Source organism: Macaca mulatta, chromosome 10 (assembly GCF_049350105.2).
Source record: "Macaca mulatta isolate MMU2019108-1 chromosome 10, T2T-MMU8v2.0, whole genome shotgun sequence".
Lineage (NCBI taxonomy): Eukaryota > Metazoa > Chordata > Mammalia > Primates > Cercopithecidae > Macaca > Macaca mulatta.
The window spans coordinates 29,982,822-29,996,319 of NC_133415.1; the positions used below are offsets into that span (position 1 = coordinate 29,982,822).

At 50.0% G+C, this 13,498-nt stretch overlaps 2 protein-coding genes and 1 pseudogene across 4 annotated transcripts in view; 1 reads left to right on the forward strand and 2 right to left on the reverse strand.

The window, feature by feature from the left end:
* Positions 1-13,498, reverse strand: part of LOC114670549 (immunoglobulin lambda-1 light chain-like) — a 349,019-nt gene that overhangs the window by 275,192 nt on the left and 60,329 nt on the right. The window contains exons 1-2 of one of the 3 annotated variants that reach the window (XM_077950584.1): positions 9,826-10,039; positions 9,119-9,419 (exon numbers count right to left, since the gene is read on the reverse strand). The exons of the other annotated variants lie outside the window; for them this stretch is intronic. Of the exons in view, the coding sequence (XP_077806710.1) occupies positions 9,119-9,419; positions 9,826-9,871 (347 nt within the window). The 5' untranslated portion in view covers positions 9,872-10,039. Of the gene's footprint in view, positions 1-9,118; positions 9,420-9,825; positions 10,040-13,498 lie in introns of those variants that run through there. 3 annotated transcript variants of the gene reach the window in all.
* LOC106996055 (immunoglobulin lambda-1 light chain-like) overlaps positions 1-13,498 on the reverse strand; it is an 801,838-nt gene that overhangs the window by 256,436 nt on the left and 531,904 nt on the right. The window lies entirely within an intron of this gene.
* On the forward strand, positions 2,830-3,371 carry LOC107000542 (uncharacterized protein C2orf27A pseudogene; annotated as a pseudogene).

The following is a 13,498-nucleotide window of genomic DNA, read 5'->3' on the forward strand; positions in this document are numbered from 1 at the left end:
TGGTGTCCACTCCACTGGTTTTTCTGTAGAGAATGACACGACTTAAGCTGTGCAGTTCTGGGGACTGATCCAGGATATTCAGGCCAAGGACTGGCTTGTCATGACCTGTGGAAATCCAGAGACCAGCTGAGGGATGTCTACCTCAGTCTGATGATTCAACCAGATCCCATTTCCCTAAGTCACAGCTGAGTCCCCAAACCCCAATACATCCCGGTCAGCTAAGTCCTAAATCCACTCTTGATGCCCCCTCTTCAGAGTCTGCCTGGAGGGCTGGAGGGTCTCAGATCCAGATGAACTGGGCCAGCCCTGCTCATGAATTTGTCCACAGTCTTCCTGGCTAGAGGAAATGTCCCATCCTGGTCATTTCATCTAAATGATGGATTGTTTCATTAGGACACTTGTCACCTATTTCAGTGAGAATAGTTGAGTCATGTAAGGAACCGCTCACCCATGTGGAGTCATCAGGACATCTGGTCTCATTTCGCCCATGGTACTGATCCTTCTAGGCCATCCCCTTCCCCACAGTGGACCAGCCATTGCCATCCTCAGCTCTGCCATTGTTTATCTATCTTTCCCATGAAATCTTTATGTAAATTGGTAAAAAGCACCAGGGTTCTCCATCCAATGTGGTTTTCTGGTGCTTTCTCAAGTTTACATGAAATACTGATGGGAAATCCAACTTGAAGCCCCATGGTCTCTGTGAGAATCCCAGGGACACAGTCTTTGCACAGGGTGTGGGCTCCATAGTGTGGTGGTCCCTGGTCCCTGCAATGAGGTGTATCCTGTCAATGAGCCAAAGACCACCTGGTGGCCAGAGCTGTGGCCTGAGGCAGGTGAGAATCCCCTTCCCTGTGGAGATCATCTCCTCAAGGAGGCTGCAGATGTCCCATCCAGGAACCAGGGTCCTGAATGCGCCACCCCAGCCCCCTGAGACTCCCCTGAGCACAGGAGCTGCCCCCTGAGCCAGAGTATGCCTGGAACTGGAAGGAAAGGCGGAGGGAGAAGGGGTGGGGGAGTCTTTTGAAGTGCCCAGGACTGAGGACTCAGCTCCTCAAAATGTTGCTGAAAAGAGAGGGACAAGACCCTGCCTGAGATTGGCAGGAGGCTCAGGCAGCCATCCTGGGTGAAGGACTCTGGCCCTGGGATCTCCATCTTCTCACACTGTGTCCCACTCCTAGAGCACCCCAACCTTGGGGGAATCCCAGCCCTGTAGGAGCTGCCTAGGCTGACACCGGGCCCAGTTGCCTTGGCTGCATTTCCCAGGTGAGGCCCTCATGTTCCCGTCTCCTGTCAGTGTCCTGGGTGAACGCTGCATAAATCTAGCACTCAGGATGGGGTTACTGCAGCTCAAGGGGATAGGATGCACTTTACTGGGCTTCCATACTGAGGACTGATCCTTGGACTCCTCTTGAGCCTTCAGGGTTGGCCTCCTTCTTAGGCTCCTCCTGGGCAGCCCCAGACTCTCTTCTGGCTGCAGCTCTGCTGCTCCCTGCTGGTCAAGAAGAGGGAACCCAGGAGCTTCCATCCTCTGGGTGACCCCAGAACACCTGACACCTGGGAGGCTGAAAACTATGGGGTCCAGCCTCAGTCTGTGCCATATGCAAACCCTTCTGGTTCAGCACAGAGAGGTGGCATATATGGTTGCAGGGAGGTGCAGGTGCAATTCTAGTAACTGAGTCTCAGGTTGAAATACTCTTCTCTGTTCCATGGTTTTTGACCACAGAATGGAGAGTGCAGGATAAACTGTAGCTCTTCTGTGAAAAACCTAAGTCCAGTGAAATGCGGTTCTCCCCACATGTACTCCTCCTTCCCATGTATACTGAACACAAGATTGATTTTCACACCCCAATAAGAACAGCTGCACTGTAACTGGAGCACCTGATGTTTCTATCAGTAAACCTCAGCTGTGTGCCTGAACCATCATCACCATCATTGTCATGGTATTTTTTCTATTAATCGTAAGATCAAGAAGATTAAGGTAGAAAATTGTGACCATAAGTAGGTGGAACCTTTCTGTATTCAATCCACACACGAGAAACTCTATAGCATTCCCTAGGACTGTAGTTTTATCAGCATGGTTTCATTTTTCCTTATAAACTTAAATATTTATCAAAAAGTTAACATTTCAGAGATTAAAATTGATACATTTCTTCATAAGATTTTGATCATTTTTTACGTATTTGATGTGAAACTCTGCTTCTTATTGCTAGAAGGCCTTTCCTTCTCTATAGGAATAATCAAAATGTGTTTTAATCAAGTTTAGACCCCTGTTGGATCGCAGGCCCCAAGTGGATTTCTAGGCCCCAGGTGCACATCAGGCGCAGGTGTACAAGCAGGCCCTGGGTGGGCTTACCTGTGTAGAGGTAAGGAGCTGACCTGAGGGGAGGGTGAGCAGCCAGCAGCCCAGTGGGTTCTGAGTAGATCTTATGGAAGGAAGGAGGCAAGGATATGGAAGCTTAAAGAAGTGACTTCACTTCCTTGGCGACAGACCCTCAAAGAACTTAGAACTCTGGTAACCAGGCACCCACATCCTAGGGACAGCCCCGCAGCCCGCTCCCTTGGTGGGAGATGATCAGGAGAGCAAGATGTTCTCGTGCTGCCTCCCCACATCTTGAGGCTCCTGCTTCAGGAGGGCCCGGAGTGAGAGCCTTTTCTCACAATGCCCACACAGGCTCATTCCTCATCCCAGGCACCTGTGGCTGAAGGCACCCCCAGGTATGACAGGGAAGGCTCTACGAGGCCAGACCTCACCAATGTTCCCATCTGGACCACATCTGTGCATTGCCCTTGGCCAGCTGGAGCCTCTGGAGTTCCACCAGACACAGGCACATGGTGAGGTGGCCAGTAGTTTCTTCAGGGACAGAACTGGAGCTAGAGGCAGCACCAGAGCCCTCCTGCCCCTGCCCTGGTCCTGTGGAGGACCAGCCCATTAAGGAGCTGCCTGACTTCATGGCACCCGCTCTAGCCACTGGCCTTAGCCCTGGAGCTGAAAGCATGGCTTGAGCAAGAGGTGGAAGAGAGGGGGTGGCCAGCACAGCCCCAGCCAGCAGCTGCTACTCTGCTCTCAGTACTGGGTACTGTGGGAGCCATGGAGGCAGACACCCGGGTGTGTGGCCTGGGCTCCTCTGCCTCACTGGAGAGAGGCTTCTCTCATTTGGCAGAGCTGCAGCCCTGGAGCTTAGGGGCCTGCTGCTGCTGCTGCTGCTACTGCTGCTGCTGGTGTTGTCTGCCTGCCCGCAAGAGGCGCTGGAGAGCAGGAAAAGAAGCCTGGGAGGAGGGGTTCCAGCAGCTCCTCCTGTTCCCAGAGGCGGATTCTTCCTCCAGGCTTGGAGGTCTGTGCTGAACTGGGCTTCTCGGCTGTTTGCCCCTGAGGTACTGCCCAGGACAGGCTCCTCTTGGCAGGTGTGCAGGGGTGAGGAGGCTAGGGGTCATCTCCAAAGGGTATAGAAACCAAAGCTTTGAAACTCAGGACTTGTACCCCAAAAACACCATACCACGCCACCACCTGCCCTAGAATTTATTCGGTGTTAGAATTACAAGTTTCTACAATGACATTTAAATGAAGTTTGACTTATGTTTCTTACCTTTGCTTTCTTACTAACTTTTGTATCATTCATTTTCTGGTATTTTCTTCTATACCATAACACTAGACTACACACAACACTGTCTGACTTCTCCATTTGGATATCGGTTAGGAATGTCAAAATTAGTAAGCTCACACGGAGCCACTGACACTCCTCAAACTTACTCTTCCCCATTCTGTTTAATGGCACCTCCCATTTAGTAGTTTCTCAGCTCAATATTCTTGGCGTCCCCTTTTAATTCTCTCTGTCATTGCAGCTCTGTCATTGTCTCTCTGTACCTGTCTGGTTCTCATTCTCTCTTTCTCTTTTTTTCTCTCTCTCTATAACACACACACACACACACACACATGCACACACACACACAGACACACACACACACACACATGCACACACACACACAGACACACACACACACACATGCACACACACACACAGACACACACACACACACACACATGCACACACACACACAGACACACACACACAGACACACACATTTTCAGATCTGACATGTGGGAATATCCTGCCAGCTTTAACTCTAAAGTGAAATCATTCCAGATGGTATCTGCAAATTCACCTTCCCACCCTCACCACTTGCTGACTATAGTACTTCCCTCACAAGGCCAAAGCTCCACTGCAGAGATTTCTTGAGGAAATAATGAGAACTATTACACATTGTTATTTCAGGCACCCTCAAAACACAGGCTAGTGCTCTATGCCTAGCATGTCCCAGGAAAGAATAAGAAAGAATAAGAAATGGTGCATGTATGGGATGGTCTTTGACAAGGGGGACCAGGACAGGCCCCTTACACTTCACTCTCTCCTTTTCCTTTGAGCTTTTCCACATCAGCCAAATAGGTTAGGGACAGTAGAAGCCCCCTCAGGCTGGGCCTGGCCACCTGCTCTGGCCTCAGAATGCAGCCTGGCCTGACAGCTTGGCTGCAACTTCATGACCAACCCAGAGCCAGAACCACAAAACTAAGCTGCTCTCAATTCCAGATGCACCGAAGTGACAAGATCACAAACACGTGTTCTCTTAATATGCTAACTATTAGGAAGCAATTTTTATTCAAAAGTACACAATAAATACAGTTTAGCCTTTTGAAATACATTTTCTTGTGGATATTTCAGGTACAAAACATGTTGATATAGTATACACATATACTAAAGTTTTTACTTTGTTTTTCATAAAATCCATTTAATCAAAGTTTATGAAGCCTAAGCTATATATATATTCATGGCTATGTTTACCAATTGGCTCATAAAATTTAAATATTGGATGCAGGTAATGTCTCAGTATTTATTAAATGAATTTTGACCTTTAGTAGATTAATAAAGATTTCAGCTACAGAAGTATTGATGCCCATGGAAATTAGAAATTCTTGATATCAACGAGGAAGAAGGAATGGACTCAGGTTGACTCTTCCCTGTGGAACCATTTTGGAAACTCCCATTCTATAGAGAGATGATCCACTTTTACGCAGTTCCCAGGACAGGGCCTCAGCGATGTGAGACAGGGGGATTTTGAGGGAACACTGAGTCTGTCACTCAAAATCTCTCTAGCTCAGCAACCTGAGGTATTGAGGCAAAAAGGAGGAGCAGAAAAAAAAAGGTCAGGTGCAGTGGTTCACGCCTGTAATCCCACCCTTTTGGGAGGCCGAGTCAGGTGAATCACCTGAGGTCAGGAGTTCAAGCCCAGCCTGGCCAACATAATGAAACCCAGTCTCTACTAAATATACAAAAATTAGCCAAGCGTGGTGGTGTAGACCTGTAATCCCAGCTACTCAGGAGGCTGAGGCAGGGAGAATTGCTTGAACCTGAGAGGCTGGTGTTGCAGTGAGCTGAGATCGTGCCACTCCAGCCTGGGCAACAGTGAGACACTGTCTCAAAAAAAAAAAAAAAGGAAAGGAAAAGAAAAACAACAGCTTCTTCTTGTTCTTAATCCCTCAAAAACATGTTCAGATCTTCTCACAGTGGTCGTCACTGCTTCAGAACAGAGATGCAGAGGAGTAGCCCAGCCAGGAGAGTCATCTTCACCAGAGCATGGTGGACACAGGGTTGAGTAAGATGCAATTTTGGGAAACTCCCTGTAATGACTTCTGTCCAGGTTGGTCTGCACAGTGTCAGATATGGGGATGCATTTAGGGCAAGAACATCCCTAAAAACAGCAGCAAATGCATTAGTCAGGCAGCTCCTTTTCACTGTGTGCCTGCATTTGAAGAGCTGGAAATAGTTGTGCATTCAAGGATCAAAACACACAAGCAACAGGAAGCTGTCCCTGTCATGAATGAGAAACCACAGAGCACGTTTCCTTTTGGACTTCATTGTGAGAAAGGAGAGGAGCTGAGAGAGGGGATGTCTCAAGGCGGTGCTGCAAGAAGCCCCTTGCACAGGGTGAGGAAATATCTTCAGAACAAGGGAGAGCCTGAGAGTCCAGGGCAAGTTTGGGTCTCAATTCCCCATGAACTTGGACCACTGTGGAAAGTGCCACCTCTCCTATGTGAGCTGCAGTAATAATCAGCCTCATCCTCAGCCTGGAACCCAGAGATGGTCATGGAGGCTGTGTTGCTAGACTTGGAGCCAGAGAAGCCATCAGGGACCCTCGAGGCCTGAATACTGACACCATAATCATGGGTCTGAGAACTGTGTCACCCAGTGTTTTGGGGTCAAGAGCAGAAAGGCTTTGCAGCAGGTGCAGGCAGGGGAGTGAGTGTCCTGCTATTGGGCCAGAGAAACTAGTAGAGTCTACCATAATAGAGGAACTGGACATCAAAACTGAAACTTTGTGCTTAAGGCAAGGCTTCAGAGGAGAATCCTACTGTAGACCCATGGGATTTAGCAACAAGTCTATGTCATGTGCAATAGAGAATTATTTCCTTTTGAAAACAACCTCTTCTATGTTCGGGGCTTTGTTACATCGAGAACCACATGAGACAGCAGTGACCATGCAGCCAGACATGTCAGATCCCCTCAGTCATGAGCTCAGGCAGGGCAGGAAATGATCCATAGTGAGATGGATGGGGCACAGGTAGGATGGAGCAGGAGCAGAGCCCAAGGGCACTGTATTCCTCACAAGCAGATTCTTCTCTGTTGTTCCAGTGCCTCTTCCTGGGTTCACACTTCCATCGTCTGGTGGAGATGGGGCTTCCGGCACCAGGTTACTCGACAGCACCTGTCACCTGAAAGAGTCCTGACCAGCTGTGTCCCATAACGGTATGACACGATCCTCCTGTGACCCCTAGTGTCTAGTCACCACATTAAATATAAAAAGATGAGACAAATAAAATAAAAATAAATATGGCTAAATAGTATATTTTATTTATGTCAGTAAATCAAAATACTATCATTTTCACATGCAGTATGTGTGATTGCTTCTGGGGTCCTCCTTTTCAGTTTACTGAACTGATCTCTACAATAGTTGAATGATCCTGGAAGATGAATTTGGATTTGTACAGATCCAGACAGGCAATAGTGGCATTTGCAGTATCTGTGCCAGATGGGGATCTCCTGGAACAGAATGCTATGGTTGCAGGTGCACAGTTACATCATTGAAGCAGATACTGAGGTCTTGTCTATTGCCCTCAGAGAATAGGATCAGAATCAATGTGCATTCACGTGGGATGGGCAACCGTATACATTCACACTTTTTCTGCCGTGCATCATTATTTCTCCCTTCCCTGTCATGATATCACCCATTGTTTTCTGTGCCCAGAGCAGGGGGGCTCTGCAACAGGTGCAGGCAGGGTTGGGAGTGTCTGGCTGTTGGGGCCAGAGAATCCAGCAGACTCTACCATGGGAATTAAAACCTCCTGTACGTGCTCAGTCAGGACAATAAATGATCCACATTGAGATGGAGGTGGCACACGTAGAATGGAGCAGGAGCATTGCTCAAGAGCACTGTCTTCCACATAAGCAATTTCTCCTCTCTGTTGTTCCAGTGCCTCTTCCTGGGTTCACAGTTCCATTGTCTGGTGGAGATGGGGCTTCCTGCACCAGGTTACTCAACAGCACCTGTCACCTGAAATACTCCTGACCAGCTCTGTCCCATAATGGTATGATACAATCCTCCTGTGACGCATGGTGTCGTCACCACATTAAATATAAAAAGATAAGAAAAATAAATATGGCTAAATAGTATATTTTATTCTTGTCAATAAAGCAAAATACTACCATTTTCACAAGTTATCAACATGAAATTATTGATGAGATAAATTACATAGGTTTTCATGGCTATTGTTATTGTAATTTTTCTGGAGATCAATGATTTGGGGACTGTGTAGTTGATGGGGATGTGAATGGGTTTTCTTCTGTTGACCAAGGTGGACTGCAGTGGCTTTTGATGTGACAAGTGAGCTATGTCTTACCTAGTTCATCACATCTACATATCTCGTTGGGATGGTAGAAAGGAGCGACATTTGCAGAAGATGTGGCAGCTCACCCTCTGGGTCCATCTGTGGTCCCTGAGTGGGGTGAGGCTGCTCTGCCTGCCCCGGGGTTCCCTGCAGAGAGATCTGACTCCAGCTCTCCCTCAACCCAGAGCACCTGGCAAGTCAGGTTCCCTTTTCAAAATTCCATAAAAATTCAAGGAACCATCAGATTGGGCATTTCATCATTTACTCTGAAAATTTAGAACAGAAGCCAGAGTGTTCAGTGTATAGTGGCCTCCTCAGGTCCCTGATGGCCCATGTAGAGGCATTTGGCCATCTTAGATGGGGTTCACTGGAAGCCGGCTCTGAGATGGAGATTTCCACGCACAGAAGATTTAGAAGGGAGTGAGGGAGGCAACACTGGGTAGAAGGAGACCCTGACTCATGACGGGGTTGCCTCTGAGGCCTCAGGCATCCACACAGGGAGCTCTGGAGCTGGGAGGCCCTTCATTCAGTGGCATCTTAAATTGAGGCAGCGACTTGAGACCTTGGTTGATGAAACCGAACCCCTCTGAGGAGGGACATAGACTTGAGGCAGCTTTCTGCAAACAACAGCACTTCCCAGTGAGGGTGCAGCTCTGAGCTGCTGGGCTTCTCAGCAGTGCCAGGTGGGTCACATGGAAGAGGGGATCTGGGCAGACTTCACAGTGTCCCCTCCTCTGGTTTGCTCTGTTGGGAATCACAGGCTGCCACACAGCCCGGGGGCCAGGACCTCAGCAGAGCTGGGCAGCAGTTGTGGGGCCTGATCCAGACAACAGGTCTAAGGTTGGCCTCATGCCCACCATATGACCATGCAGGGGCAGGACAGCGGACAGAGGTTGCATCTGTCTGTCTTTCCACCCAGACCCTCATTCTCTAACTCACACAACAGCCCCAAGTCACCAGATGATTCTAGCGCTTCCAGGCCATGTCTCTGCCTGATGTACACTCTGTAGAGACTCCTGGAGGCGGCTGGAGGGAAGGGCAGGCCGAAAGGCTCAGATCCAGGTGAACTGGACCAGATTCACTCATGGGTTTATCCACAGGCCTCCCGGGGCTGGAGGAAGAGGGTGACAGAGGCTGGGAGGGTGTTTTTGTCCCACTTCCCCATCTGCCTGTGCCACTGTGGCGTATTTACTACTACTGTCCCACACCTGACAGTAATAGTCAGCCTCATCCCCGGCCTCGACCCTGCTGATGGTCAGGGTGGCGGTGTTCCCTGAGTTGGAGCCAGAGAATCGCTCAGGGATCCCTGAGGGCCGTTTGCTATCAGCATAGATGACCAGCACAGGGGCCTGCGCTGGCTTCTGCTGGTACCAGTGCACATTTTTACTTCCAATGTTGTCTCCCCCACAGGTGATCCTGGCCGTCTGTCCTGAGGCCGCTGACACCGAGGGTGGCTGAGTCAGCTCATAGGAGGTCGCAGAGCCTGCAAAGGTTAAAAGAGAGAGAGAGAGAGAGGGATTGGCTTGCAGGTGAAAGATCCGTCTTATGAAATCCCTTGCCATGCTGTCCGGACAAGCTCCAGAGAGTCTGTGAACCCTCAGGGTATCCCCTGCGATCAGCCCCAGTGCCAGTGGTCCATGGACTTTCCTGTTGCGTGGAGCCTTTGAACGGAAAACCCACTACTCTCTCCTGGCAGGTGCAGCCGCTCAGGCTCTCACAAGGCCTTGAGCAGAGTGTGCGGGGAGTTCAGCCCCAACAGCCCCCACCCTGCAGCAGGGTCATGAGCATCCTGCCCACCACAGGCAGGGCCCTCCTGAGCTAAGAGTCAGGGCCACGCTGGACACAGAGCCCTTGGTCTGGGCAGGTTGGTGAGACCCTGGGGACAGCACCTGTGCAGTAAGCGAGGAGGCCGAGGAGGAGAAGGGTCCAGGCCATGGCTGAGGCACCGTCAATGCTGCCTCCTGAGACCCAGACAGGGCAGGTGCCTTCCAGGCTTCTCTTATCCTCTTACTGGAGAGAGTGGCCCATGATGCAAATCAGCAGAGTCAGCGGCTGCTGCTGGAGGAGATCTGTGGTTTCCTGAGAAGGGCTCAGCCCAAAAGGAAACAGAGAGAGGAGGGGTGGCCCCTGTTTACCCACCCCCTCAGCCCATGCGATTTTCCTTCACCCACTGATCCCATGGTCTGGGCTCACATCTTTAACCACGTTGTGCCCAGCCTTGCTCCTTGGCTGGGTTGGTCGTGGAAACGCTCAGAGGTGACTTTCTCTCTATTATCTAGGGGATATAAAGTCCTTCCTATGGGATTAAGGTTGGCGGTGTTTCAAGAGGTCGTTAGAGGCACGGGGCGATGGGGGAATTGTCTGGGGTCCACTGTCCTTTCCTCCATTCCATCCTGGCTCAGGAGGGAGGTGATTCGCTGTTTTCTGCTTCTCTAGTAATATCCTGGTCGTAAATATTTTATGTCAGATATGAGATGTCTGGTAGAGGCCTAAATGCATTTTAAGTCACATTCCAGAGCCCAATGCAGGGACCCTCTTCATTCTCACTCATGTCCAAGACACATCCAGAGCCCAATGCAGGGATCCTTTTCATCTCCGTCAGGGGACAGCACAAGCCTTGGACAGGTGCAGGCCCCACTCCAGGGCACAGCTCTTCTGTGCCAGAGGAGAATGCAATCCCTGGTTGCCAAAGGCACATAGAGTTTTGGAAGATCCATAGGATGCGGTACGTTTCTGCCTTGGCTGTGAGTTCTGTGCCAGGTCATATGTGCTGTGCCTCAGTATCCCCAGGGTGCTGTCAGGACCAGGGATAGATCAGGAGGTGAAGGAAATTTTTGCTTCATGAGAGAATGAGAAGGGGCTGCAAACTCCAAGACCCAGGAAATGAATGTTTATTGTAACTAAGTTGTCTTCAATTGCTGGGAAAATGTATCAATAGATAAAAACTTAAGTCAACAAAAGATTAACAAGTAAGCATTTTCTGCCTCCTAAGGAAATCAAGAAATGTGAATTGGCAGGTGCCCCAGGACAGAGTTGGGCAAGACCGGGGACAGTGGATGTTGAGGGGTGGCCAGGGAAGGAGAAACCGCTGTGTCTGCAGGATAGGGGCTTCCAGAGCAAGGGCAGGGATGTGGGACACGTGTGAATACAGGATGGGATGGTATGTGTGAGAGTGAGATGGGATCCAGGGCGATGGGAAGAGGCAAAGTGCCTGAATCTGTGCCAGAAAAATAGGGATCATCTCCAAGAGTCAGATCTGAGAACCAGGGAGTCAGAAGAATTTAAATATAGGTGTCAAGGACAAATACTCTAAGAAAAGAAGAACTTCTTTCCCTCTGGATCCCAGTTCATGGTCACTGACCCTCCCTGCATGTCAGCATCCCCTAAATGCTAGGCCCACCCATCCCCAGTGTTTCTGCCTGGTTACTCTCTGCTGCCCCCTGGTGGCCACTCTACTCTGGCTGCTGGAGGCTCAGGGGCCTCCTGGGTCCAGGTGTAGCTTCAGAATCTGCTGCTCAAGTCCCTGATTTCTTCATTCATGGACTGCTGACCTCATAGAAGAAATTCCTCTTCTCTGTGAGGCCCCTTCCTGCCTCAAGACATGGCATAAGGCTCTCAAGATTCCTGATGGAAATACAAACACTACATGTAGTAGTGGAGGTTTCAGGTTCTTCCTGAGGCTCCCTGCGTGTCTCTCTGGGTGGTGGGTGGTCCTGAAGGGGGTCTGAGGCTTGGTACTGAGGGATGCAGGACTCACCGGTGGCTTTGACTGGTTCTGGATACAAACAGAAGGCCAGCGTGGGTTGCTGGTGACTCCTGCAATAAAATAGAAACAGAAGCTCATTCATCCAAGAAATATTCCCCCTAGCCCACTCTGTCCTGGTAAGACAGCTTTTTAGGAATTCAGCATGAGGAAGACACAGTCCTTGCTCTGAGGAGTTTCCTGTCCTATTCCTGGGTCAATGCAGTAACCAGTGCGTGGGTCCAGACCAGGTCCCAGCCCCTCCCTAGTTCACCTGGCCCTGAAGACACTCAGGGTAGTTGGTCCTGGTCACTCTCCTGTACCTGGTGCCCACCAGTCAGCCCTGTGGGGACCCCCCTGCTGCCTGTGTGTCTGGTCCTGGGCCAGCTTTCTGGGGTCCTATTGGGTCACCCAGCCCTGCTTTCCCTGAAGTTCTAGAGCTTTGCTGACCCAGGAGCAGAGAATTCAGGGAGTGCACTTGACAAGGAAAGGAAGGGCCTGTGAGAGGGAGTGACAATGTCAAGGCCACTGGGGAAGGAAGAAAGAAGAGCAGGACCAAGGAAGTCCTAGACCCACAGTGATGAGCTCTTCTGAGTGTCCTGGGACCTGTCTGAACTTGGGAAGGGGACATGGGAAAATCCTGAGCCAAATTTTTGGGGCCCTGATGCAAACAGCTTCCCCTCGTCAGTTCCTCCAGCTGCCTGTGGGGAGTGCAGCTCTACCTGGACATGGAACCAGTCAGGGCCTGGGTGGGCAGCCAGCTCCCTGCACTCATTGGCTGATTAGAAGACTCAAAGTAAGTTATTCCAGGTTTTAATCAAATATAGGCCTTTTAATGATCTTTTTACCTGACACATTTTTAATATAATGTTTAAGGATTAGGGATCCCCCTATAAAAATGATCTATCTATGTTAATATTTTATTAGCTTAGTTAAAAAGTTGTAGATATATTAATACAATACTATTTCTCAGTGCTTTTTTGAGCAGAGTGTCATTGTCCTTTCTGTTTTTCCCATTTCCATAAGGTATGGGACTGAATACAAGCCATGAACAGGACTGTGTCTCACAAGCACACTGCCCTCCCCCATCATGGTCTGGCCATCCTGAGAAGCCCACTTCAGCCTGTAGAAGGTGGGGGCTGTACCCCAGGTTAGAGCTGGAGCATCTGTGGGGATTGAGGGCTGATTTGGATGCGGGACCTGGCCTGGCTCCTGCTGGTTCTCTCTGTATTGTTGCCTGCTCCAGTCTCTCCTGAGAAGGTGGTGGACAGGTATCTCATGCCCACCTCTCCTGGGGGCAGCTGAGTCTGTAGGAGACCACAGAACCTGTGGGTTGAGGAGACTTTGAGGCTCATTCTCAGAGACCCATCTCCTGGAGCATAACCTGGGCTTAGGGTCCTGTGGGGACATATCCTGGGGGCAGCATCTGTGCAAAGAGTAAGCAGAGGTAACAGGTCACGGTCACAGGTCATGGGGAGATGTCCCAGAGCTTTGACTCTGGAAACCATAGCTGACCTGTTTTCCTCAGGCCTTCTCCACACTCTCAAAGGTCCCCACAAAAATGCTCCCTCTATCACGCTGGTCTGGAGAGAGCTCGGAGGCTCCAGTGTGGGAGTCACGGGTTTGGTTCATGTGGGATTATTCTTCTCATATCTCATAGGGGAGGGACTATTTGAACAATATTAAAGGAATTACAAGAATCCCATACCCACGGTTGTCTGTGAAGCTCACAGGGTGGGAAGGTGTCTCCGTGTTGCTAGGGCCCTGGCCATTGTGGTGTCTCAGTCCCCCTTCTGCTGCTCTGTCAGGAGCAGACCTGG